General features: G+C 36.4%; 1 protein-coding gene across 1 annotated transcript in view; it reads left to right on the top strand.

Moving 5' to 3' along the window:
* Positions 1 to 26,407, top strand: part of PKP4 (plakophilin 4) — a 245,444-nt gene that overhangs the window by 217,683 nt on the left and 1,354 nt on the right. Inside the window, 11 exon segments of the mRNA XM_021004877.1 lie at positions 4,136 to 4,319; positions 7,283 to 7,400; positions 8,378 to 8,449; positions 8,451 to 8,570; positions 8,751 to 8,924; positions 12,306 to 12,456; positions 15,759 to 15,954; positions 19,306 to 19,390; positions 19,509 to 19,626; positions 22,616 to 22,744; positions 24,650 to 24,723. Coding sequence (XP_020860536.1) covers positions 4,136 to 4,319; positions 7,283 to 7,400; positions 8,378 to 8,449; positions 8,451 to 8,570; positions 8,751 to 8,924; positions 12,306 to 12,456; positions 15,759 to 15,954; positions 19,306 to 19,390; positions 19,509 to 19,626; positions 22,616 to 22,744; positions 24,650 to 24,723 — 1,421 coding nt within the window.

Here is a 26,407-nt window from a genome sequence, read left to right as displayed (position 1 = left end):
CATATGCTTTAATAGCTCTTATTATTTATAAGTTAAAACTATAAAAACAAAGGCATCTAGATTGCACAGTGGATAGAGTGCTAGGCCCAGAGTCAGGAATATTTGAGTTCTGATCTGACCTCAAGACACTTACTTTCTGTGTGACCCTACACAAGTCACTTAACCTCTGTCTGCCTCAATTTCCTCACCTGTAAAATCAGAGAAACAATAGCACTTACCTTGCAGGTTTTTTGTGAGGATCAATGGATAATATTCTTTCCCCTTAAAATTGCAGTAAGACTCTCTCTCTCTCTCTCTCTCTCTCTCTCTCTCTCTCTCTCTGTGTGTGTGTGTGTGTGTGTATCTTATATCAGGCTTTCACAGCTTACGGCCCTCCAGTTGAGGCACCCCAAAGGATTTTGGGCAGCCCTCGAAAACTGTAGAAGAAAATGCCCTTTGTATGTAGAGGAAATCCTTTGGCTTGCTGCAAGGGGCCTCAGGATTGTAAGTGGTAGGCTGCAAGTTGTGTAGGCCTCTCTTACGTATACACGTACATGTATATCTTTTAAAGAATCTGCAGATAATCAGTTGGGTTAAGAAACAAGCAAGAAGAAAAGAACAGGCTTTAACCTTGAAACAAAATCCTTTCTTTCTGATACTCCTTCCAGGGTTATAGACAGCAAGTCATGGAACACATGAATTGAAATTCTGGATCACTCAAAAGGCAATGGAGAAGGGAAGGTGGCCATGAGCATTTTAAGGAATCACAAAGGTGAAATGGGTTAAAGAATGTAGTCAAAAATATGAGCAAAATGGAATATGGGCTGGTCACATCATGAAACTTATGGATAATTCAGGACCTTTTGGTCAGTTCTGTTATGAATAAAACCACTTGGGAAAGTACCTGGTCCCATTTTTTATTTCCATCAGAGATGTCCTTTTATGCATGCATAGAGCATTCTTATATGAAGTTGAATATGGGTCTGTAGTTACTGATTTTCTTTCACTTTGCTTTTTTGGGGAATAATTCTATCCAGGATTTTACCCTGTTCTTTTGGATTTTCTTCCTGATATATCTTATGAAGCAGTTTCTTAATACTTTCAAAGTTTCATTATCTTCATTGATTTCCTTAGTGTGTGTGTATATATACATATATATATATAGTCCAGCTAGTCTTCCTGTTTTTCTGTTATACCATTTTACATATAAAGTTGGTGGGTTTGCTATCATTGTAATTAGGAATGTAGATTATTATAATATGACATGCTTCAATTTCCATTTATCTGTTTTTCTGTCAACTTTATCTCTGAATGCTTGGGGGACAATGTGTGTTTGTTGAATTTCAGTCTAACTTTTCTATAAACTTTGTCACCTCCTGCTACTTTTCACCTTTTTATGTGGCAGCTCTCATTTTTCATGTTCCTCACCTTTAGTGATTACAAATTATTATGTACGTTAATCCAGTGTTGCTTTTGACTTACACTTGGCAAAGAAATAGAATATTTTTGGGTTGAAGTGGTTTTAGGACTTTGGGGGGGGGCTTCTCATTTTGGTGACTTTCCTATCTAAATTTTTCTGTCTGAACATTTGCAGTTAATGTTGATAAGGTCATCTCTGCCTTGTTTGAATAAGTTAGGGTAAACTTCTAGGGCTGTATCCCAAAGAGATCATAAAAATGGGAAAAGGACCCCAATGCACAAAAATATAGCAGTTCTTTCTGTGGTGGCAAAGAATAGGAAATTGAGGGGATGCCCATCAATTGAGGAATGGCTGAACAAGTTGTGGTATATAAATGTAATGGAATACTGTTGTGCTATAAGAAATGATGAACATGCTGACTTCAGAAAAACCTGGAAAGACTTGTGTGTATTGATGCTGAGTGAAATGAGCAGAACCAGGAGAATGTTGTACACGATAACTAACTTTGATAGACTTAGCTCTTCTCAGCAATACAAGGATCTAAGTCATCTCCAAAAGTCTCATGATGGAAAATGGTATCCACATCCAGAGAAAGAAGTATGGAATTTGAATGCAGATTGAAGCATACTCTTTGCTTTTTTTTTCTTCTGTTTTGTTTTGTTTTGTTTCTTCTTTCTTGTGGTTCCTCCTATTGGTTCTAATTCTTCTTTACAACATGACTAATGTGAAAATATGTTTAATAGGAAAAAAAATAAAACGTTTAATAGGAATGTATATGTAAAGCCTATATCAGATTGCATGCCGTCTTGGGGAGGGAGGAGGAGAAAATTTAAAACTCAAAATCTTGTGAAAGTGAATGTTGAAAACAGAAAATAAATTTTAAAAAAAAGTTAGGGTACAGCTGTTGGAATTGTATGCAACTGAGCCATTTTCTCATTATCATTTCTTCTTTCATGATATTGATTTTGGCTTTTGCTCTAATCGGTTTCTAGTAAAGGAAATTTTACTATACCACAGTATATGGCTAGTGAATTGGCAAGTAGCAAAGCGGAGTGCTTTTGCAGTGAGAAGATCATTACCAGCTAGGAGAATTAAGAAGGTATATTGGGCTTTAAAGGATAGCTAGGAATTCAGCAAGTGATAAAGGGGAAGACAGGACTTCTTACTTTTTAAGTTCAGTGGGCTTACTCTTACATCAAAAACCAGACTTTTCCTATGCTGTAATTTTGCTAAAACATGCAATCGATTTCTGATCTTTCTGATCTACAGATAAAATAGAACTGTGCTGATTGTTATAAATGTGGAAATATACCAGTTCCACAAAGCAAAGGGTACCATTATTCTGAAATGACTTATTGGAAATTTTATGGAGTCATGTGTCCTTTGCTTAGCAACTAACACCAAATTTTGCTGTGACCAAGTTTATATTTTCTCAATGGTTTTGATATTTTTGATTTGCTTTAATTAAAACTTTATATTTCCAAGTCACAAATGCTGGTGGAAGCAAAACAAATAATATGTATATTTGCCATGATGCTATTACCTTGGGAGAGCAAATAGTCTCTTTTGCTACTTAATCATAACAGCTATCTACTCGTTTACCTTAAGTCTCCTTCATTTCATTAACAAATTTGAACTTTTCACATCGAGAAAGAGAACAAATAAACAAAAATGATTGATTTCTGATTCTCTTTACCCTGTAACTGGAAGGTCTAGTCTCTTCATTAGGTTTCTTTTTGACTTTTTTTTCTATTCTTGGCTGCTTCTGTTTAGTTCAAGACAGACCCTACTACTCCTAGTTAGCCCCATGTTATGATCTAACTTGCTCTGTGAACATCACTTACCTTATTGCACTAATCACTAGATTTTTAAAAACAAGAATACATCTCTGTTTGTAAAATGGAAACCAGAATATTCATTACATAATATATGAAAATACTATTCATTATATAAAATATAGATTTATATATGATTTTTAAAATCTATATCCCTTCCACGTGTCAAGGGATAACTGTATAAATGAGAATCTATCTTTGGTAGTTGCAAGACAAGATTTCTGAAATGAAGGAAGGCTATTTTTACCTTCTCTTGGCTCTGTCCTGATTTATTTTGTACTGTACTTCTCCAGAAAAAGAATGGATTCTGATTTCCTTTCTGGTGTAATTAATAGTCTTTCATCTTCACTGATAGAAATAGAATTTTCTCTCTTCTCTCTACTACTTAAAATGACCCAGACAGTTCCTAACCATTTTTCCTCTTGCGAAGAACTCAAATGTTCTTTATTGATAGGCATCTAATATACTGACTGACTGTTCTGTTAAATTCTGTTTATGCACCTTGTAGTAGTGTATTTGATCAATTTGAATAGCAATACTCTGAGTTCTGTTGAAGGCTTTCAGTACTCTAAAAACACCTTAGAATGAAATCATAGTGACTAATTTACTTTGCAGAAGCTACTATCACTTTGAATTATAAATCTGTAAAGTCTTACTATAGCTTAAAAGAATGTTCAACATGCTTTTATAAAATACCATAAATCATTCACATATACTCAATAAACAATTTTAGAGGACCCAGTTAGCCTCCTAAATGTCAGAGTGTGAACTAGACATGAGACAGACTGGTCTAGCATGGCCTTTACTGCTAACATTTATTTTATACATTTTAATTTTTAAGCTACAAAGACCACTAAAAGATGTTGTTTGGATTTTTTAATGCATTTCTTTTTTTTTTAAGGAGTTCTCTGGAACTTGTCTTCATGTGATGCAGTAAAGATGACAATCATTCGAGATGCTCTATCAACCTTAACAAACACTGTGATAGTTCCACATTCTGGATGGAATAATTCTTCCTTTGATGAAGATCATAAAGTTAAATTTCAGACTTCACTAGTTCTACGTAATACTACAGGTTGCCTGAGGTAAATTCCTGGCTACTTGTTGATCATTTACTTCATAATTGAAATCTATACACCATTTTTTTATCTCTTATATAGATTTGATTTTATTACGTTAATAAGGGTTTTTTGATTCACCATCCTTTGTATTACAGAATTCAAACTAATATGTTTTATTTTCACATTAGAAAAGTGTCAAGAGTGCCAACTAGTGACACAGAAGTGCTACTCTAATTATTCTTTGAAGGGTTTTTTTTTTACTGCTTTTAGTCTCAGATTACTTCCCAAATTCCAGTTTTCCATATAACTTATATTCATTGTTGTGTTAAGTAAATGGGACTTTAAATATATCTATAATCAAAGGCAAAGAGAGTTCACAAAGTAATGAATAGAGGGCTGACCTTAAAATGAGAAATACCTGAATCTTAAAGTTCAGGTCCAGCCTCTAACAAATACTAGCTTTGTAACCATGGGCAATTCATTTAAACTCTTTAAGGCCAGGCATCTCTCTAATACTATAAAGTTACAGGTGAGTTGCCTATCTGCATAAATGGAAGGAGTTTCCATACCCAGAGTTCATAAAACCCAAAGGTAACATAAGTTCAAATCCTAACTGTTACTTACTAGCTGTTTGAACTGGGCAAGTTAGAGATATACGATTTAATTCCTTTTGAATTCTGTTAACAAATTCAAATATTTTAAGGGAAATTATTTTTCTTTTTTATGAAAAACAATCTAAATAGTACTTTCCAGGGTTACATTAAATATCTGGAGGTTATTGATAATAATAAAAAATAAAGATTTCCTTCTGTGCATACAATTGTGTATTCTGTTAACATTAACACTACTAGTTTATCCTAATATAATCTTAACATAACAACCTTCAGCCAAGAAGAAATTTGGAAAGAAAGCCTTTTAAGCCATTTTCCTCTTACGGTATAGTTTACTACTTTGCTTAGGCTAACATTTTATTTTCCTGAAGCGAGTGACACTATGAATACCCAGGATGAAGTGGAGAACGTGGAATAGATAAAAAGTAGGCAAATTAGAGAAGCTAGATAATATTATAGATCTTTCAGGTCTTTACAATGTGGCTCCATTATTTAGTTTGAAGTGCAGTCAGTTCCTGATTATCCATGGGATAAATAGCTATCATTTCTTCCAAACTGAGTCTTGTGAAGTTTTGCTGATTCTCAGCCAGACTTACCAAATCTCCAGTCATACTTCTTCACATGGAAAGCTTTGTTTTGCCCCAAGAAGCCCCTCTGTTTGTATGGCTCATTGTACAATCCAGCTATATTGTACAATTGTATACCTCAAGTGTAATCCAACTATGTTTTTACCAGCACACAGATAACATACTTCAGAACTGTGAATGACATTGCACTGAGAAAGATTTTTAACAATGGCATACAAAAATATTGACAGGCTGGAATGATAAGTAAAGTGCTAATAGGATGAAATTTTAATAAAGAGAAAGATAAACTCCTACACTTGTGTTCAAAAAAATCAGTCACACAGGAGGTGTGACTAAACTGTGCTTGTTAAAAAGACATACAGGTTCTAGGAGACTGCAAACTTATTGTGAATGAAACAGCACTCTGATCTGGAAGCAAATAAAAGAAAGTTAATCCTACCATGTTCTGCATTAATAAAATTTAGTGTCTATAATCAGGAAGGTAATAGTACTGTACATTAACTAGGTCAAACTACATATGAAGTATCAAGTTGAGTTCTGAGCACCACATCTTGGAAGAAAATATTAATAAGCTAGAGCATATTCAAAGAGGGGAACCAAGATAGCAATGCCACAGAAGTATTAGTTGAAGGAACAAGGAATATTTAGCTGGAAGAGTGAAGACTTGTGGCAACATGACAATCTTCAAATATTTGAAGGATCACAGTGTAGAAGAATTAGCCTTATTCTGTCTGCTTGGTCCCAAAGGTCAGGACTAGGGGCAGTGGATTGAAATTGAAGGGAGTGGGGGAAGTTGGGGAATGCAGATTTTAGCTCAGCCTAAGGAAAACTTCTTAATAAATAGAGATGTCAAAAAAAAAACCCAAACCAAAAACAAACATCTGATACCTGTCACTGAAGGTGATATTGCAGATAAAATTCATGAACTCTGAGGTCTCTTCCAACTTAAAGATTCCATGATTCTGTGATTCTGCTTTCTTCCCAAGTAGCCATGCCCTACTTCCTAGTACTTATTGCTTTCATGTTTATCTCGGGTTTCTCTCCAAGAAAGAAGAGACAGCCTCTGCATGGCAGTAGGGAAATTAATAGAATGCTGAATGGAAGTAACTCCCTATTAAGAGAAGCCCTCAGGCTGACTATATAGTTCTTTTTGTTGTGTTTTGTTTTGTTTTTATTGGTGAAGCAAGTGACTTGCCGCAAGTCACTTAAGTAAGTGTTATGTGCCTGAAGCCAGATTTGAACTCAGGTCCTCCTGACTCCAGAGCCAGTGCTCTTTGCACTGCGCCAACCTAGCAGCTCCCATGACTATATAGTTCTTAGAGCTAATTTAGACTAAGAAGCAATGAAACAAACAAAGCTGAAGTTACTGAGGTAGCAGATGCATTCCTGGTCCCTCTAGATATGAGACAGCTTACCTGGATTTTCTTAGAACCATCTAGATTTTTTCAAAAGGAATTACAGAGTCATCATTATCTGACTAGAATTTTACAACCACTTAGTTTATTTAAAGAAAAACCTCAAAGTAGGTTTGGAGCTCCTGTTATTGATTGTACAAGTAGGTCCCTTTTTTTGTGATATTGACTATAAATGAAAAGCTGACATAGGCAACTTTTTTCAAAATATATTTTTATTTTGTTAAATATTTTCCAATTACCTGTAAAAAAATTTAACATTCATTTTTTTGAATTTTTGAGTTCCAGATTCTCTCCCTCCCTCATATCTAGATTGTATGTCAATAAATGACTGAAGTTGTAAATTTTGGAAGTCTCACTATATCTCCACATTTTAGGAATCTCAGCTCTGCAGGAGAGGAAGCTCGGAAACAAATGAGGTCTTGTGAAGGCCTTGTGGATTCCTTATTATATGTGATCCATGCCTGTGTGAACACTTCTGATTATGACAGCAAGGTAGGGAAGAGATGAAGTCACATCACATCATGAACATTAAGGGGCAGAGTTTCCACAAATGCAGCTATGCAGAAGCAGAAAGACCCAAGTGACAGCCTAGCCATGGGTCTCCATCTGATCATTTTCCTAGACTTATTTGGCAAAGCGTCCTTGTAGAAGCAGCTACTGCCATCTTTCTTTACCCCAAATTAAATCAGCATTTGATTAGCTATTCTATAGTGGAACTCTCTTCTTCCTCAGCTCCTCTTTCCTCTATCTATTCTTAGTCAGTATCCTGGCTCTAGAAGGGAATATCACTACTGTGGAGGGAACAGTGCTTGAGGAATGGGAAAAAATGGGAGAGGTAAAAGAAGGAAGAAAAAAATATTAAGAGTGCAGAAATATATCTATATGTAGCAGCAAGTTCCTGTTTGGAATGGAAACAAGGAAAGAGATAATGGCTTGTTGGACAGGACCTTGGAGATTAAAAGGCTAGGCCAGGGAGGAGCCTGGAAGCAGTGTCTGTTACCAGGGAGGGGAGGGTAGCAGTCACTTCTGTGAAGAAGAATTACTTTTGTGATTGAGGTAGAAAAAGAGTAGGGTGAGGTTCCACTTGTCATTTAGTGTCCAATTCTTTCTTGAAACTGAAATGTTCTGAACTACCACTATCATTGATCTGTTTGGTCAGTTTCCCTTCAGGAGTTTTACATATTTTTAGAAGCATACATATGAATATGTAAGAATATATTGGTATCAGTTATTTATCTTGCAAAATTTCCAGAATACAATTGCTGTTTTAGAAAGTCCTATAAGCATGTCACTTTGCTAAATAAAATCATTTTTCCATCCTCTTTAAAAATTATTTTATAAGTATATGTATTTGTATATTTAATCTGTCGTGCTCAGGTAAGAAAAACTTTTTCAGTTAATATCAATTTGATGTGAAGGTTACTTGTTTTATTTGGTGGCTCTAACTCTAAAAATGTATTAAATTTCAGACTGTGGAAAACTGTGTGTGCACCTTGAGGAACCTGTCCTATCGATTAGAATTAGAAGTACCTCAGGCCCGACTTGCTGGGAATAAATGAATTGGATGACTTGTTAGGAAAAGAATCTCCCAGCAAAGATTCAGAACCAAGTTGTTGGGGGAAAAAGAAGAAGAAGAAAAAGAGAACTCCACAAGAGGATCAAGTTAATATCCAATTTGACATGTTCCTAAAGTATCATTTTGAGGGGAGCAAAAAATACTGCATTTTTCTGTTTATATACTTGTATCAGAGATGGATCAAATATTAACATGGTTAAATATTGATCAAATATTAACACAGCTGATTACTCCTACTTAACATATTGACCTCGTTTCTCTTTCAGTGGGATGGAGTTGGCCCCATACCTGGATTTTCTAAGTCTCCTAAAGGGGTCGAAATGTTATGGCATCCATCAGTAGTAAAGCCTTACCTGACCCTTCTAGCAGAAAGCTCCAACCCAGCTACTTTAGAAGGTTCTGCGGGATCACTCCAGAATCTCTCTGCAGGCAACTGGAAGGTATGACATCAATTCCAAATGATTCTTAAAGAGATGATAGTCAACCAGAAAAATCAACAAATAAATGTTTCTAAGTATTTGCCATTTGCCTGGCACTCTGCCAAGAAATAGGGTCAGAATATCATATATCTAGGGTTGTAGTGAATCTCATAAGTCATCACATCCATCCCCTTTGTTTTACATATGAGGAAATTGAGGCCCAGAGAAGTTAAGGGACAAACTGGGATTTGAACCCAGGTCCTGATTGCAAATCCAGTGTGCTTTGCAGTGAAAGATGATACTTCTTAAAAGAAAATATAGCTTTTAAGAAAACTAACAACCTGTTTGATGAAAACAAGATGTACATGTATAAAACCACTGAAGAACAGCACAAGACAATAGATTATCAATTGTTTGATATTCGGTCACCTAGGATTCGTTGAGCATCGATTATGTGCCAGGCAGGGTGCAAGGCAAAAGAGACTCCCTGTTCTCAAGAGCTCACAGCTGGGGAGACAACATTCAAATAGCTAGGTAAAAACAACATATATACAGGATAAATCGGAGGTAATCTCAAGTGAAAGGTTAAGGTAGAACAGAAAAGACTTCTTGTAGAAGGTAGGACTTTAGTTGGTTGAACTAGAGTGGGGAGAGACTGGAGGCAGGACAGCCAACCAGCAAGCTATTGTAGTAGTCCAGGTGTGAGGTGATTGAGTGGTACAAATGAGTGTATCTTGTCCTGTGAGCCATGGAGCTATTGCAAGGGATCTGTGTCAGTATAATAAATAAGTTTATTTTGAGTTTCCTCCCTGTTCCCACCCCTCAGATGAATTAAGAACCTTTTATGTAGAGCACAAGTATTTAACATGCAGAGTAGGTATGACCTACAGCACCCCAGAGTGCAGCCTGGCTAGTTTAAAATGTAATTGGGAGATATTTAACAAAATAAATAAAAACACAATAAAGCACAGATAACATTATGTTTTAAAAATAAGCCTGCAGGGATCCTTGTGTTCGGTCTAGTGGCCCCTGTTTCTATCTGAGTTTGATACTACTGACATAGAGTCTCTTCTCTAAGAAAAAATGTAGGAGGTCCTGGGTTTGTTTCATTGAGGCAGCTGTTGTATTTGGCAGCTGTGGACGATTATGGTCAAGTGCTGGAGCCATTGTGGTAACTAATCGCCTTTCATTGTTAATGAGAGTATCAGTGAAATCCAGTCTTTTGCAGACTGTGTTTCACCTCCAGCATCTATTGACCTGAAGTGTATAGAAACTTTTATTTTTAAATGAATGTTCTTGAAGATAATAGTGGTAATAATTAAAATTGATGTAATTTGATTCATATCTACAATTTAATTTGTGGAACTATTTAGCAAGTGAAAATCAGATAATAAACTGATTTAAAATGTAAGCGTGTTTTCATGATTTTTTAAATTATTTTACATGGTAAATCAAAAGATTATATGCACTCCCTTTTTAAAAATCAGATAATCATGATCACAGATATTATTAAATCAAAGATTATTGAAAGATACTAGGAAATTGGTGGGACTCGGCAAACCAGTATATCAAAAGCCTAAAATATTCTCTCATCTTGAAGCAGAACGTATTTGTTGTATCATTATATATTTCATAGAGACCAGTTTGATAAGCATTTTAGTCCATTGGTGTTGCAGTGTGCTAAGATTTTAATTCTGTTGCTTTAGAAAAAAATCACTAATTCATACATTGAGTTTTTAATACTTTGGTAAATTTGTAGAATTTTCATAGGAACATAGGACTTCAGTAGACTTCAATTAGAAATGATATGGTCCAACCCTCTCATTTTGCAGAAGAGAAAACTCAGCTCCATTTGAGTGACAGCCTAAGTTCACAAAGGCCATACAAGGAGCAGAACCACAATTCACACCCAGGTCTTCTGACTCCCAGGACAGGGATCTGTCTGTCCATTACCTCACCTCCTCCACCTCTGCCATGGGGTCAGATGATAGAATCTTTTGTTCTTATTTTTTAACAGTAAACTAAGGTAATTCAGTGCTTATGGAAGCCAGCATTTAATTTAAAGGGTTACGGTTAAGATTATTCTAAGGAAAAACTGGGAATCCTATTCCCATACAGCTTAACCACCCTAACAAGAGTGCACCGGCCATTATTACAGTCATCTCATTAACTATGTTTGTTAGCTAGTTTGTACAGAATTTAAAAGTCTTTTTTTTTAATGGAGAAATAGTCAAAGATCTCTCTACATGGTTCTGTTACATGGTTTTTATTTTTATGTTCACTTCCAAATTATTTGGCATACAAATGGAATCAGTCTGCATAGTGGCCATAATATTACTTAAGAGGGTTTGGCTTTAATAATAAAATGAAAGATGCTGGGCTTAAAAATTGCTAAATATTACCAAATTGGAAAGCATTATATGCACATGTGATCTTTTTCCTTTTCATACCAAAGTGTGTATTTATGAGTGAATGAAAAGGTGTTAAGCACTTATTATGTACCAAGCACTGTGCTAAACACCGGGGATAGAAATTAAAAAACTACAGTCTGACTTCAAGGAGCTTACATTCATAGAGAGAGATAATGTACTTTAAGGGAGGAGTGACAAGTGAACGTCACTTTAGTGTTTCAGGGATGAAGAGTGTGACTGAAAGAGTTCCACTTACTCACATATCCCTCCCAAGAGCAGCAACAGAATTTATTTGATCCTGGTTCCAGAAGTGGAGGTTGTGGCAATAAGGAAGTTTATACAGCTTAGCCTTGATGATCTAATGACTGTGGAGGAGGGAGCAAGGTGAAACATAATTGAGGCCTGCTTGAAATAATGTTCATATTATTATTAAAGACAACCTCATAGCCCTGAGCTGTTATCTTTTCTGGCCTCAATAAGCTTTGAGTTTTTACTATTCATTATGTCTGTTAGGCAGTGGAAATACGGATAGAGTCACAGAAATACAAAAGTTACTGGAAAGATGGCCTCCTTTAGTGTGCACTTGTTGTCTATAATTCTGTCTCACGTCCCTGTACCTGGCTCATTGCCGAAGCATAAAAGGCACATCATGATGTGTCTCCATAATCATGGTTAGGTTTACGTAATAAAAATAAGTGATGTCTGGGTTCCTTCCAGCTTAAATAATCTAAGAGTCTATCATTGAATATATTCCTTAGGGTTTTTTTTAACCCCCATACAAAAATATTTATGAAATCATTGCTTGAAATTTCCAGACTTTGAGGCAGTAATTTTTTTTAGTCATGCTATCTGTTCTAAACTACAGTTTTTATTCTTTAATAACATTACAGATTTAATCTTCTAAACATAAGGGGACTTTTAAACCACTGTAACATAATAAAAAGTAAAGTTTCTGGTTTTTGCTACTTAAAGGATTTATTTTGTTTAATAGTTTGCTGCATATATTCGAGCTGCTGTCCGAAAAGAAAAAGGTCTTCCAATCCTTGTAGAGCTTCTGAGAATGGACAATGATAGAGTTGTGTCTTCTGTGGCAACTGCTTTGAGGAATATGGCATTAGATGTTCGTAACAAGGAGCTTATAGGTATGCTGTGAACCCATTCTTGAATTCACATAAGTTACGCAAGGAAAATGTAACCATCAAATTTTTTCTTATGAAACTGGCTTTCACCAAAACCTGTGCACAGTCATTTTTCTTTACCCAGTCCCACCTTGGGTGACCATTCTTTTTTTCAGAATGGCAGAGGTCCCCAGGTAAACTGTGATAAGGACCATTTCATAATATGAGGGAAAAGGTATTCATATTTCTTGAAGCTAAATGTGTTTTTTTTTAAACCTACAGTTTTGTTTGTGAATTATGAAACTACTTATATCTGGTTTTTTTTGTTTTTTGTCTTTTTTTCAAGCTTTTTTTTTCCCCAGTTCTCCCACACATAGCATTGGGGCAGGGTGGGAGTGGGGGGTGGAAGCAGAATAAGAAAAGAAAAATAAGATCTTTGTAACAAATAAACACAAACAAAACAAATGGAGCTGGGTAACAATCTTCAATCACTGATTCTTTGCAATCACAGTCAGAGTTCTTAAATCTTTAAAAATTGTCTTTTTTCCACAGTGTTATTGTTAGAGTATAAATTGTTCTCCTTGATTTTGCACACTTCACTCTATATTAATTCACACAAGTCTTTCACAGTTTCTCTCAAACTGTCTCTTTGAACATTTCTTACAATAATACAATTATATTAATATGCCACCATGATTTGTCTAGCCATTCCCTAATTGATGAGCAACCCTTTAGTTTCTAGTTCTTTGCTAATTAAAAAAGAATAAGTATTTCCTTTAATAAAAGAACTTTTCATCTTTCTTTGATCTCTTTGGTTCAAAGTATATATACATTTCAGTGGCTTTTTTTACCATGATTCCAAATTGCTTTCCAGAAAGCCTAGACCAGTTCACTGCTCCACCACCAATGCTTCGGTGTCCCTGTTTTCCCATGGTTCCTCCAACCTTTCTCATTTTCCCTTTTTGTCAATTTTCCCATCTAATGGGTGTGACATGGACCCTCAGAGTTGCTTTAATTTGCTTTTCTCTTAGTATTAGTGATTTGGAGAATTTCTTCATATGGCTGTAGATGGTGGTCCTTTGACCTTTTGTCAGTTGGAGATTCCCCATATTTTAAGACACAGACATTCCAAACTCCTAGAATAAAAAAATTAACATAAAAATTATCTAAGATTTTTACCTTAAAATCCACTGGAGATTTGTGAATCTCTTTTACCACTGTGCCGTTAGTCATATGGTGCCATTGTAACCAGGTTCTAAATAGAGCTGTTTATAAACTTCAAAATTATAAGTTGATAATTGATCAGAAAAAGTGTTGCTATTTTTAAAATGCCTAAATTAGTATGTTCTTAATGTATTATCGATATCACATAGCAGTATGTTTCTCTGTAGAGCCAAATTTTTCTCTGTAGGGATAAAGCTTCTTCTATACCCTCACTGATGCAGTCTAGCATGTACTGAGTTGCAGTATGAGAATTATCGTGTAACCAGCTTCTGGATTCCTTTATGAGGAATTTCTTGTATTTCTAAGGTGTATTTATAAAAATGACAAAGCAAATCTGTATACTAAAATTCTTTACTTAAGGGACTGCTCAAGAACACAATTAACCCACTTCAGTGTGACCCACTATATATGAGGCTCTTTCCACACATGTAGTTTAGGCCTTTTCATTTCATCCTCCAGGTTCCTACTAAGTTTATGGCAGCCCATGGGCTATTGAATCAGGCAAAAAGTAACAACATAATGATATTCTTACAGGTAATAATTGCTGAATATTTCCTGAGAACCAACAGTACATTAGGCATCTTCTAAAACATAAAATTAGATGAGATCTCTACCACCTGGACTCAGTTATTTTTAGGTACTGCCCTGCCCTCCGCTCATCAGGCATTAGCTATGGCAAAAAGATGAAGAAGGGGAGAATGTAGCACTACTAACAGTGCTTATGTTCATAGTTAGACATTCTAGCCACAGTCACTTGACACCCATACACAATGATATAATACAAAATAGATCCCATGAATCACTGTAAATACACAGTAAATCCTTTACAAACAAGTCATGTTGAAAAACCATTGTATAATATGTTGTGCAAAATTCAGTTGCAAGTTCTCACATTTTGCCTTCCCTATTTCATCACAGAATTCATCCCAGTGATCTTTTTTTTAACAAACTGGATTTATCTGCTTGTTTTAAAATACTTAAAATCATTACTTTTCCTATTAATGTTTTCTTTGAGTTTTTACTCTGACATATATCAAATTATGCACACATCAAGTTAATGCCTCTTTGTATGTCTTTCCCATCTGTTGCTCACCATGGTATATAAACAGATGTTTAATAAAAACTCCATTTAATAGCCATTCATTTATTAATTCAGCGGAAAATAAGATTTACTTGAGCTTTACTTAATTTCCTTTTTCTATAGGGTAATTATTACTGTTCATCAGCTAGTAATTGAAAACTTAAAAAGTTGAAATATAATCTGTTGGAAGGCAGAGAGGTGAATAGGATATCCATAAGAGACCCCTCCTCTGTTCCTATTCCATTCTGTCCCCTCAAGCTTTCCAAAATAAAAAGCTTTATTACTATTGTTATTATCTCCTTTAAGGGCATATAGCCATAATTTTAATTATTGACAAATAGGTTCATATACCCCTGATTAAAAACATTCCTGTTCATATATAAAATTATCTATACAAGTGTAATGAAATGACTTATTTCCTGAACAAAATAATTAATCAGTTATCCAGTAAGTATGTATTAAGTACCAACTACATGCCAGGAACTAGGCTAGACTCTGAGGAGACAAAGAGCACAACGAGATAGTCCTTGTCCTTAGTGTTCTTATATTCTGTTAATAGCAGTGGTAAAGGATTTTATGGCACCTTAATTTGGCCTATCTTTGAACAGTAGGTTTTCAAAAGCTTCCTGGAGAACTCATGGCAGTCTTATTTTTTCAAAGTATAAAAATTCAGATAAGAATCACATTTCCTGTATTCTTGTCACTTTTTTCTAGCTGATTTAAAATAGTTCAGCTAAAGGAAATTTCACTGTTCATACCCTAGTGTGTTCACTTATTTGTTTATCCTTTCATTGACACAGGGCCACATACGTCCTAAATGATTCTTTTTAATATAGAAATTAAGGAAATACTGAAGATTGTGATAACTGTCAAACAATTGTCACTTCCCATTTAGCTATGAAATTTACCTTTGTCTTTTTTGCTTTTGGAATTTATCGCTTGTGATATATACCATATACCATCAGAATCTTGCAGCAGCTAGTACAGTTTGTAAATGAATTTAATTTTTGTAATTTGGCAGGTAAATATGCTATGCGAGACCTGGTAAATCGTCTGCCAGGAGGCAATGGTCCAAGCATCTTGTCTGATGAGACCATGGCAGCAATCTGCTGTGCTCTGCATGAGGTCACCAGTAAAAACATGGAGAATGCCAAGGCCCTGGCTGACACTGGAGGGATCGAGAAACTAGTGAACATAACCAAGGGGAGAGGGGACAGGCAAGTGTTCTGTCATAAGGAGCCCCCACTGCGAGGTTCTGTTCCTCTCATCGCTTTATGAGAAAGGATCTTCATGAAGAATGATTTCCTTCTGTAAAGGATTTATTTCACCATTCCTTACCAGCTGATAAACTTACAGTCTCCCACAGCTGCAACCTGTTTTGTTGGTAGAGCAGTTATCTGGCATGCATATCTTTTTCTGCTTTTATTTTATTACAACACCTGCCACTCCCTTATCCTTGCCACCATTTCGAAAGCGCTGTGTTCCCGTATGGTAGCATACTGTAGAGCCATTGCTTGAACCTCCTAGGACGATAAGCACAAACTTAAAATAGAATATTAAGGTTAGTCTGAATTAGAACGTATCCACTACTCACTTGCCCCTTTTTCCAGGATATGCAACTGGCTGTGATGAAGAAATAATAAATTTTGTCTCAAAATTCCACTTTCAACTCCATAATACAACATTAAAATAGTTCCTCTTAGTCAGTGTTGCTCATATAGCACCTAGAAGCACCCTTTCTTGGTTTGTATAGTACCTCTTTGCTCCAAGATGAAACCCAATTGAGGAAGTAGCAGAGAGGGATATTAGAAAATCAGTAGTACAAGGAATGTTTTGGAAAGGGCTGTGGCAGTAGTCAAGGCCATAAAGTTGCCTTAGCCTACTCATTAAGCTTAGCCCACTTACTCAGTGGAATTCCCCAAAGAAATGTCAGGTTCCTGCACCATAATGAGCTTCTCAAAAGAGCAGGATAACTGTCACCCTGCAATAGGTGGCATCCTAAAACCTTCTAATTTATTCTAAATGAGCATACTCTGGCTAACATTATCCTACATCAAAACTTCATAGTGGCAGCCCCAACCAAGGAGACACATAACAAACTGAAGAGCCCCTTTGGTGGAGAGTACAAACAGACTTTAGTATTTGGAGTAAGTCAGAAAATGGATGCTTGGCAAGTCTGAAGTGACACCAGTAATTACAAGAGATACACGTGCATCTTCTCACCATCTTTCCCTTTTCTGCCCCCTTGAGATTCTAAAGTAAGAGTAGTCAAGTGCAAAATGTTGCTACTGTTCAACTAAGTGAGTAATTGGGCCAAAAGGAAGTATAAAATTATTAGCAGTATGAAGAATCCAAAAGAGCCTCCATCCAAGGTCCCACCATGAACACAGAGGGATATGTACAGGAGCAGGTCATACTTATTGGCCAAGTGAGAAACCCTGGAAATGCTAGGGCAAGGGAGTGAGTTGTAGCAAGCATGGAGTAAATATTACCATTATAAATATCATATAGTGTGTCTTAAAAAAAAAAACCTTTCTAAGCTGTTAAAGTTCAAGTTTTGACAATTCAGAGATTTTTCTGCTGTATGTAAAGTAACATGATTCATATAGAATTAAGTGGTCCCTTTACCTCTGATCCTAAACCTGTAAAATTCTTGCTTGATGAGGTGTTTGTAGAAGTTTCAATAAAGATAAAAATAACTAAGGTTTATGTAGCACTTACAGTGTGCTAGACATTGTGCTAAATGCTTAAGAACTATTACATCATTTGATCCTCAGGACAATCTTGGAAGGTAAGTGCTATTATTATCATTCCCATTTTACAGATGAGGAAACTGAGGTAAACAGGTTAAATGGCTTGCCCAGGTTCACATAGCTAGTGTCTGAGGCTGGGTGTGCACTCAGGTCATTCCCTAACTCTAGGCCTGGCACTCTATTCACAGTATGACCTAGCTACGCCATTGATAAGAATGTTTCCAGTATTGATAAGAAAGTTATTATGGCTGTACCACCTAAATGCAGATTTAACTACTTTGTGGCTGTCCCATCAACTTTTCCCTTAAAGAAGAGGACTGAGGTCTGTTGTTACAGTGAAACTAAGGTCAGAGGTAGAAAAAAGTAATCTGAATAATGTGATAGAAAGTGCTTCATTAAAGAGTCCCCGTTGTCCGTCCATGTCCGTGGCCCCCCCCGCCGTGGTTTGTCTGGGGCACCTGGAATTTATCTTGTTTGTTTATATTACTCCCTTGGTAATTCTTTTTTTAAATATAAATTAAATCATTATAAAACTACTAATCCTAATTAAGTCACTAATTTAGTTTGACTTAATGGAATTTTGTCATTTTTTTGTGAGAATGATTGGACGACTCTAGACCATGGGATGGGGGAATTCCAAAATTTACCTACTGCCCAGTGCTGCCAGGAGCCAGACCTGAATAAGCCTTCTAAGATGTCTCTTCACTATGCACTGAAATAAGAAATAGGGAGAACAACTACCGCTGACTCATTTCTCACCTTGTGGCTCCATTTTGTATTGAGAAACAGGTGTGGGGATTTGACCAAAATGGTGGGAGTTGGAAAAGGAATTCAACTTGTTCTTCTTGTTTCTCCAAAGGAAAAATCAGAAGTAATGGGAAAAAATGTGCCACATCCACAGTAGGCTTGATGTCAGGAAAAATATCCTAAAAATAAAAGCTATGCAAAAGGGCAGCAGGACACCTCAGGAGTGAGCAAGTTACTGGTATATTAGAGGTTTCCACACACAAGTCTGAATGACCAATTATAAGAGATGACAAGTATTATTTGGATGTGGATTACACTAGATGACCTCTGAAGTCCCATCCAACTCTAAAACTTTCCTCTTTATTCTCCAACAAAATCAGGTGGTTCTATCTAAAGCCAAATTTTGTATGTTAAAAGAGTTCTCAAAAAAAAATGGCATACTTGAGATTGACTTTTCTGAATGCTCAGTTTGCAATTTCTTCTGAATTCCCAAATAGCTCTTGGTCCACACTGTCAGTGTTCCTACATATCAGTTCTTCATGCGCCTTTCTTCTGTCACTAGAAGGCTAACCATAGCACATGTGAAGCATTAGCACCCATGACACACTTCACTGAATGCTAGGAAATAATGACCGTAGTTCATTTTGTCATCAGAGCTCCTATGGCCTGTAGACCACTCTTCCAGCGTGTAGGAGGCACCTCGTAGTTAATGGCAGCGGAAAGATTGAGATATAGAAAACTTGTGTGGCTGATACCTAAGGGAATGTTTCCTCTACGTTGGTTAACCTGTGTTCTGCAAACTTCAGTCTTTCTGTGAAAAGCTAGTCACCTTATATGTTCACTTCTGAGTCTTCCCCTCCTCACAAAGCTTGAATGTGACCAATTCCCAAACATTAGATTGCATCCATGATTTTTCTAAACATCCTTTGTGTGCTGGAGTTCTTTGAAGGGTGACTTCCTGTCTACTGGTTTGTGAACTGAATCCTGTCATGTGGAGTCAGATATTCTGCTGTTCAGACAGTTTCAGAGAAGGACATGAATTCATTACCCTAACTCTCTCCCATGTAGATCATCCCTGAAAGTGGTGAAAGCAGCAGCCCAGGTATTGAACACATTATGGCAATATCGGGACCTGCGGAGTATTTATAAAAAGGTGAAGTACAATGATAGCTCTGGCATAATTAACATTCATTTGAAAACACATTCCTAATAAATTATTATGAAATGTCATGATTCAATTTGAAATTTTTTTTTCTCTTTCAACACCACAGGATGGGTGGAATCAAAATCATTTTATTACACCTGTATCAACATTAGAGCGTGAGAGATTCAAATCACACCCTTCCCTCTCAACTGCCAACCAACAGATGTCACCTATCATTCAGTCAGGTCAGTAGGGAAACAGGCTCTTAGGAATATATCTCTCTTTCCATTTTTTTCCCTTGGTTAGAGAAGATTGTATATGCCTACTTCAGAAAGTACCATTCTCGGGCAGCTAGGTGGTGCGGTGGATAGAGCACTGGCCCTGAAGTCAGGAGGACCTGAGTTCAAATCCAGCCTCAGACACTTGACACTTACTAGCTGTGTGACCCTGGGCAAGTCACTTAACCCCAATTGCCTAAAAAAATTAAAAAAAGAAAGTACCATTCTCAGTCCTTGAACAGAAGACTTAACTAACTCCACTAATCTTCATTTGTCTCTAAAAATTGCATAGATCTGCTCTTGTCCTTATCCTTTAAAGCAATAGTCCTTAACCTGGGGTCCACAGACTTGGCGTTGGTTGGGTGTTTTTTTGATGGGGGCGTGGGGAGTAAAATATGTTATTGTTTGTTGATGGTTTTAAAGGAGTTAATACATCTAACTATAAGTGGCATAGTGGATAGAGCACTGGCCCTGAAGTCAGGAGGACCTAAGTTCAAATCCAGCCTCAGACCAAACACTTGACACTTACTAGCTGTGTGACCCTGGGCAAGTCACTTAACCCCAGTTGCCTAAAAAAAACAAAAAGAAACAATGTTCTCCTGTAGTTGTTTCTCTCTGTTGCAAGGGAGAGTGATTATAGTCTTCGTGTCCAATTTTTCTCACCTTTTCCAAAGCCAAAGAGCCTTAACTAGGTAGTAAGGGATTTTAAAACTTATATTTTGATATGTTAGTGATCCTGTGTATTTGATTTTATGCATTTTAAATCTTCTGAGAAGGGGTTCATATGCTTCACCAGCCTACCAAGGGCGGTCTATGATACACACACACAAAAAAAAAAAGATTAAGAAGCCCTGCTTTTTAGTAAGGATCCTGCAGGCTGTTGAGCTGTCTACTATATTTCGAGTTGGAATCACCTGAGAGGTGATCCTTTGCTTTTCCTAATGTGTAAACCATTGTGATTAAAAAAGGGTCCAGTCATCTACCTGAAAGAACAGTAGACATGGTAGTTATTCTTCAAGCCAAGAAGGCTTCAGCTTGTCAGGTTCAGGTGTCACAGGGACAGAGAGATGCCAAATAATTCTAACAATGTGAATTGGGAACTCTCTCTTTTATTCTGTCTTACTGGTAGGACTTTTAACCACAGAGAAAAAAGCAAGTCCATTTTAAGACCAATAGAAAAACATGGGAAATGACTATTAAACCGACAAATGAGTTTGATAAATGTATAAATTTTGATAAACTCTTAACTTTAAAAAAAGGTGACAGTAATGGATTTGTACTTTATTTCGCTTTAAATTAGTTTAGATTAGATAGCACTTGTACTTAGACTGTTCATAGCAGCATAGCTTATTTCTCATGTGTACAAATGTGACTAAAAAAGAATATGAGATTAGTGTCTCTTATCACATAATTGCCATCTCTCTTTATATTAAGAAACCTTTTGAAATCATCTATGTTCAGACTTAACACATGCCTTAGTTTTTTTAATTGTGCTTAGCTCCTTTAAGGAAACCCCCTGCCTATTTTACACTTCCTTCCTGTGCTCCCAAGTTTAGCCTAAGGCAACTTTGCTTTCTTAGAAGGCTCAGCCTTCTTAAGGGAAGGAGGATGCTAGAAATAGCCATAAGAGAACAGTTAGGTGAGATGCCAAGAGGCATTTGTGTTTGTATAGGCACCTAGTAAGACATGTATACAAATAATTCTAGTACTACACAAAATACCAAAACAAGATATGTTTTGATTCCTATATTTATCATTCTTTGGTAATTCAACACTAGAGCAGTTTCTTACTTTCATTTCTTAATCTTGCTTATGGGCCTGATGATAGGTTAGCAGGCACTTTCCCTGTACTGGTACCATCTTAGTGAAGCCAGTGATTAGAAATTTGGCATTGCCAGTGGTGTGCTCATCTGCAGTGACTGCAGATCCACTCCATGTGAATTGAAGTTTTCCTCCTCATGTTCATTTTCCTCTGGTAGGACAAATGTTTACATTAGTCATATCCAAACAAAAACAATTCACTGCAAACTTAGTGTTGCCAAGGATTATGGAGCATCACTATCAAAGATTATCCTTGGCCATGTTAGCAAATAATTATTTATAGTTGCACCAAAAGCAAGGTGAGTTTAAAAATGGAGAAAAAAGAGTTGTGTAAAAGTTTCCCATTCAGATTTGAATTATTCCCCTTTGAAAAAGACTCTTCGAAAAAATAAAAAAGGTATAGGTAGGTACTTTTTCCTGTCATTAAGTATTTTAACCCTTATTACAGTAAGCTTCTAAATCTTTTTAAAGAGCAGATCTTCCCATTTTCATCAGGGTCTCTCAATTAGCCCAGACTATTAGGTTTCCTAGAACTTAGAGTGGAGGGCAACTTAAATTTGTCCTAAAATCCCAGTGCTTCTTGCTCTAATCGTGCCATCTCTCAGTGGGCGCATGCTTGGGATGGTTAGAAAGCAGGCATACTATATCTTTCCTTTATGCAGAAATTCAATAAACATGTTTCAGGGGCTTAAGTTTTTATAAGCAACTGAAATGAGATAATAAAATAGCAAATATAATTCTTGAGTGGCTAGTATATTCTTATTTACCTAATTTTGAAAGCCTAATTCAAGCCATTGGTATGCTTCACTGGGGAACTGTCCATTTCTTCAGATCATATTTTATAATAGGGAAGCTTATAATTTAAGATAATATGAAGTACTAGTTCTGCTGAGCAGACTGTCTGCCCAAGCTCCAAGATAGTTCCATATGGGGCTAGTTGTACTTTGCTTCTTGTCTTGTTAAATGCTTGACTTCTCTTGCATTTCATGGCAACTTTCAGGTCTGGTGTTATTATCAAGCTGCTGGGTTATTTCTAATCACTGACCTTTATTTTTCCTGGGAGGGTTGTACTGAGACACTAACAATCTTATTCCTTTCCTTCTCTCTCTCTTCCTCTTTTTTTCCCTCTCTTCAGTTGGCAGCACATCTTCATCACCAGCACTGTTAGGAATTAGAGAACCTCGCTCTGAGTATGATAGGACACAGCCATCTATGCAGTATTACAATAGCCAAGGTGATGTCATACATAAAGGCATATATGCTGGTAAGATACCAGTTAGGTGTGTGATGCACTACTTTGCAATGCTGTGTATTTCCAAACATACACTCCATGTGGGAAGCTATAATATGAGTTATTTGAGAAGTCATTCACTCCTGTATTGAGATATTCCCCCAACAGCAACCAAAAGATAATCAATTCCATGTTCCATTTGCATCTGCTACTCCCCACTTTCCTGGCTATTAACTGGTCCTTTTGTGATTTTTAAGTAACATGCACTAATTTAGTAAAATTCAGGGCCATCATTGGCTGTAAAAGGATTTTTGTGTAAGTAAAAAGAGGCATGTGTCTAGATGGGAAATGAGTTATAACTACTCTGTAGTACAGCTACTTATGTTTCTACTCTTTTCCCACTTTCTCTTTATTTCTTTTTACTGTGTGTATCAAAACTCTGCTTTCCTTGTGACTTTTCTTTAGCTGTATCTTACATTGGCAAAGCTCCAAAATTCATGAATAAGAAAGAGAAGGATGTGTGTCTTTGCAAAGAAGACTTAGAAAACAGTCAAATGTGTCTCCCATGAGACTGATATGTTTAAATGGATAAAATAGTATTCTGTTAAATTAATGCTTTCATGCCTCGTATAGAAAGTTTTGCATAGAATTTATTTGAGAATCTGGCCTTGAATAGGTATGAAGATTTCATATTTTCCACACTTTCAACTGTCTTATAAATTATAATAACCTAGAGCTTTCAAATAAAGGAGAGTGAGCCACAAAAGGGGGAGGGGGAAGGGGACACTTCATGTTCAAAAAGCCTATTTATTAAAAAGAAATAAATAAAAGCTGGTGGCAGCTTAACTACTGCTGGGGGAGTAATCTCACTCGGTCTGTTGTCTTTTAAATTGTGATTTTACACAACTGTTTACTAATCGTGTATTGTTACTATGGCAATTAATAGCTACATAATATTGCAGTTGCTATATTTCAAACATAAAGCTCTTTCCAAGGAAATGCACATTAAAAACCTGTATTTGTTATTTGAGATTTGCTGCAGCTTGCTTTGTTTTAAAGATCCTTTCCACCTTGCAAACCCTTCTAATTTTTCTATTTGTATCTTCTTTTACTTGCATCAATAAACTAATTTGTCCCAGGTATGTTTTATTTTTCCTCATTTTGTTTTGAATCTATATTAGCATTAAAAATAGAGTAAAGAGAGCTAATTCTTCTCATGGACCCTCCCAAGAACAAATCCCTAATTTGCCTATTTCTTGTGACTGTAAACAGGTATTTGGACTTCCAGGAAGAATATCACTTGTATATTCATGTCTTGTAAATTAACCCCTTGGAACTCATGTTAATCCTCTCTCTTAACTGGGGTATTAATTCAAACTGATATTGTAGAGGCATTCAGCTTGACATATTATATTTCTGTGCTTTTCCTTAATGATTTAGCTTAGAAACCTTAGAAAGACAAATGTTGCTCCTATTTCCAGCTTGAGATGTCCTTTTCTAGCCCAAGTAGCAAAGCCTCAGCCCAAGAACCCAGCAAACGAGATCCTTCACATGAAGCTGCCAGTGTTTACAAAGATCGAATCACACCTCAGCCAAGGGGCTGAAATGTTCATGCTTCTCAGCAGTGAAGGAGAAAACTTTCTGATAAATTCTGCATTGGTGCAGCTTCCATTGGCCATTTTATCACAAAAGTATATATAAGGCATATGTTGGCTATAGTCATTTGTCCTTGATGGTTCATAAGAGAACAGAGGCCAAGTTAAGTCTCTTGATTCCAAAATGCTGACTTTTATAAGCCTGAAAGGGCTACAGAGAAGAGCAGGTCTTATCCAGGCTTAAACTCAGGACATCATTGGCCATAGTGTAGTCAAGCTGCAGAGGCTAATAGATCTAAGTGATGAAGCACTAGTTTTAACTTCATAAAATATTTTCTTACAGGCTCCAGCAAACCTTCACCAATTTACATCAGTTCCTATTCCTCACCAGCAAGAGAACAAAATAGACGGCTACAGGTGAATTTGCAATCTCATTTTAAAAGAATGCTGATAGCAGGGATCAACAACACATAATAAAAATCTTCACGCTAAGCTAACGCCACTGAGTAGAATCCCTTTCACTTGATATCAGCTGCTTGAGCAAATTTCTTCTCCAAAGCATTCTCAGATCCTTGAGTGTGGGAATTGATGCTGTTAACAATACCACACAGATGATGGAAAGCAACCACTCGTTGCCTTCCTGATCCATTCTGAGAAGTCTTTAAACATACTGGAGATTCATTTATCCTGTGATGGCCTTTCCCTGCCCATTTTTCATCTAAGCTTGAAAGTCTTTTTCTTCCTCCTCTATGTGGAGAAGAGCTAGGGGCCACATCCTTCTCTGACCTCACTGTTCACTTCTGTGAAAGCACTCTCCTCCTTCTCTGCAGTGGACTTTTCTACCGCTTTCCTGGCTAATGGGTGTAAAGGACGTATTGAGTCCTGCCTGCTCTGGGTTAGTTACTGAAGCAAAATTGAGCTAGTCTGTCAAAGTAGGAATTGAAGGACATTCATAAACTCAGCTCTCTCCTTTTATGATGTGTTGTTTTTCTTTCTGTCTGTGAGGCCATAATCTTGTAAACAACTCAAGGTTTTTCTTGAGCCATTGAAGAATTATTCTGTAACCCACCAGAGTTTTAAGGAATTAAAATGTTGAAAGTACCTGAAGAACTCATCTTGTTACCTCCAGTACAATTTAAGCAAAAACAATCCCCCCAGAAAAGAATGTGATTTTAAACCTCCAGATAAGAAAGTTCTACACCTCTCATTTCACAACTTTCACCAACAAAGAAGGTTTTTTTCATCTGCCCTGAGCCAATCATACTACAGTTTGGAGGTGGGGCAGGGGGTTGTTCGTTTGTTTGTTTTTTAAGGACTATTAGAATCATATATCTAACAAGCTGAAAAGGAAAAGTTTAGACATAATTTTCTCTGTAATATTAGAGATTTAATTCTATATTGTGGTATTGATGTCATATGTTGTTATTTGTTAAGTGTTGCAAAGTAACAGGAAATTGAAATAGTGATGAGAGAATGGAAGTATTTAAGCTATCAAGCCTAATTTTGTTTTTTTAAACCGTTTAAAGAAAAAAATTGGAATGATTATGTTAAAAGTTCTAGAAGGTAGCATGATATGCACTGTCATTGTCATGTTCTTTCTCCTGACCAGGCATAGTCTTTACCTTTTAAACATCTGTTAGTGTCATGCCCTTTCCTCTCTATCCATATTTACCTCTTATTCTTTTTCCTCCCTTAATTAAAGATTGCCCCTGCTTCTGTAATTCTTACTCAAAGCAGCATTTCAAAAGTCTCTATATTCAGCTATTCACCAAAATGAGCAAGGCAGAGAACTTGTCTCTTTTAGAATTGGGGAAATTGAAATAACATCATGGCCTCTGAGTACAATTCTAAAAGTTGACTTTGAAAGAGATTGTACGACTAAATCTTATTGTCTAAGGTGCATACCCTCCCTCCCACCACCACCCCGACAAAAAGAAAAAAAATAAGTTAAAAAATTATTTCCAAATGCTCTTGTTGTATCAAAGCATATAAGTAGTTAGCAAAGTCCTGGCCAATCAGAATAAATGTGCAAAATCTTAACCCTCTTTTTCATTGTGTAGGCGTCCAGATACAGAGTACCTGGTATCTGGGCTTCTCACAA

Source organism: Phascolarctos cinereus, unplaced genomic scaffold, assembly GCF_003287225.1.
Source record: "Phascolarctos cinereus isolate Bilbo 61053 unplaced genomic scaffold, phaCin_HiC Scaffold_726;HRSCAF=1367, whole genome shotgun sequence".
NCBI lineage: Eukaryota > Metazoa > Chordata > Mammalia > Diprotodontia > Phascolarctidae > Phascolarctos > Phascolarctos cinereus.
Note: the sequence above shows the minus strand (reverse complement) of the source record. Positions and strands in the feature narration are given on the sequence as shown.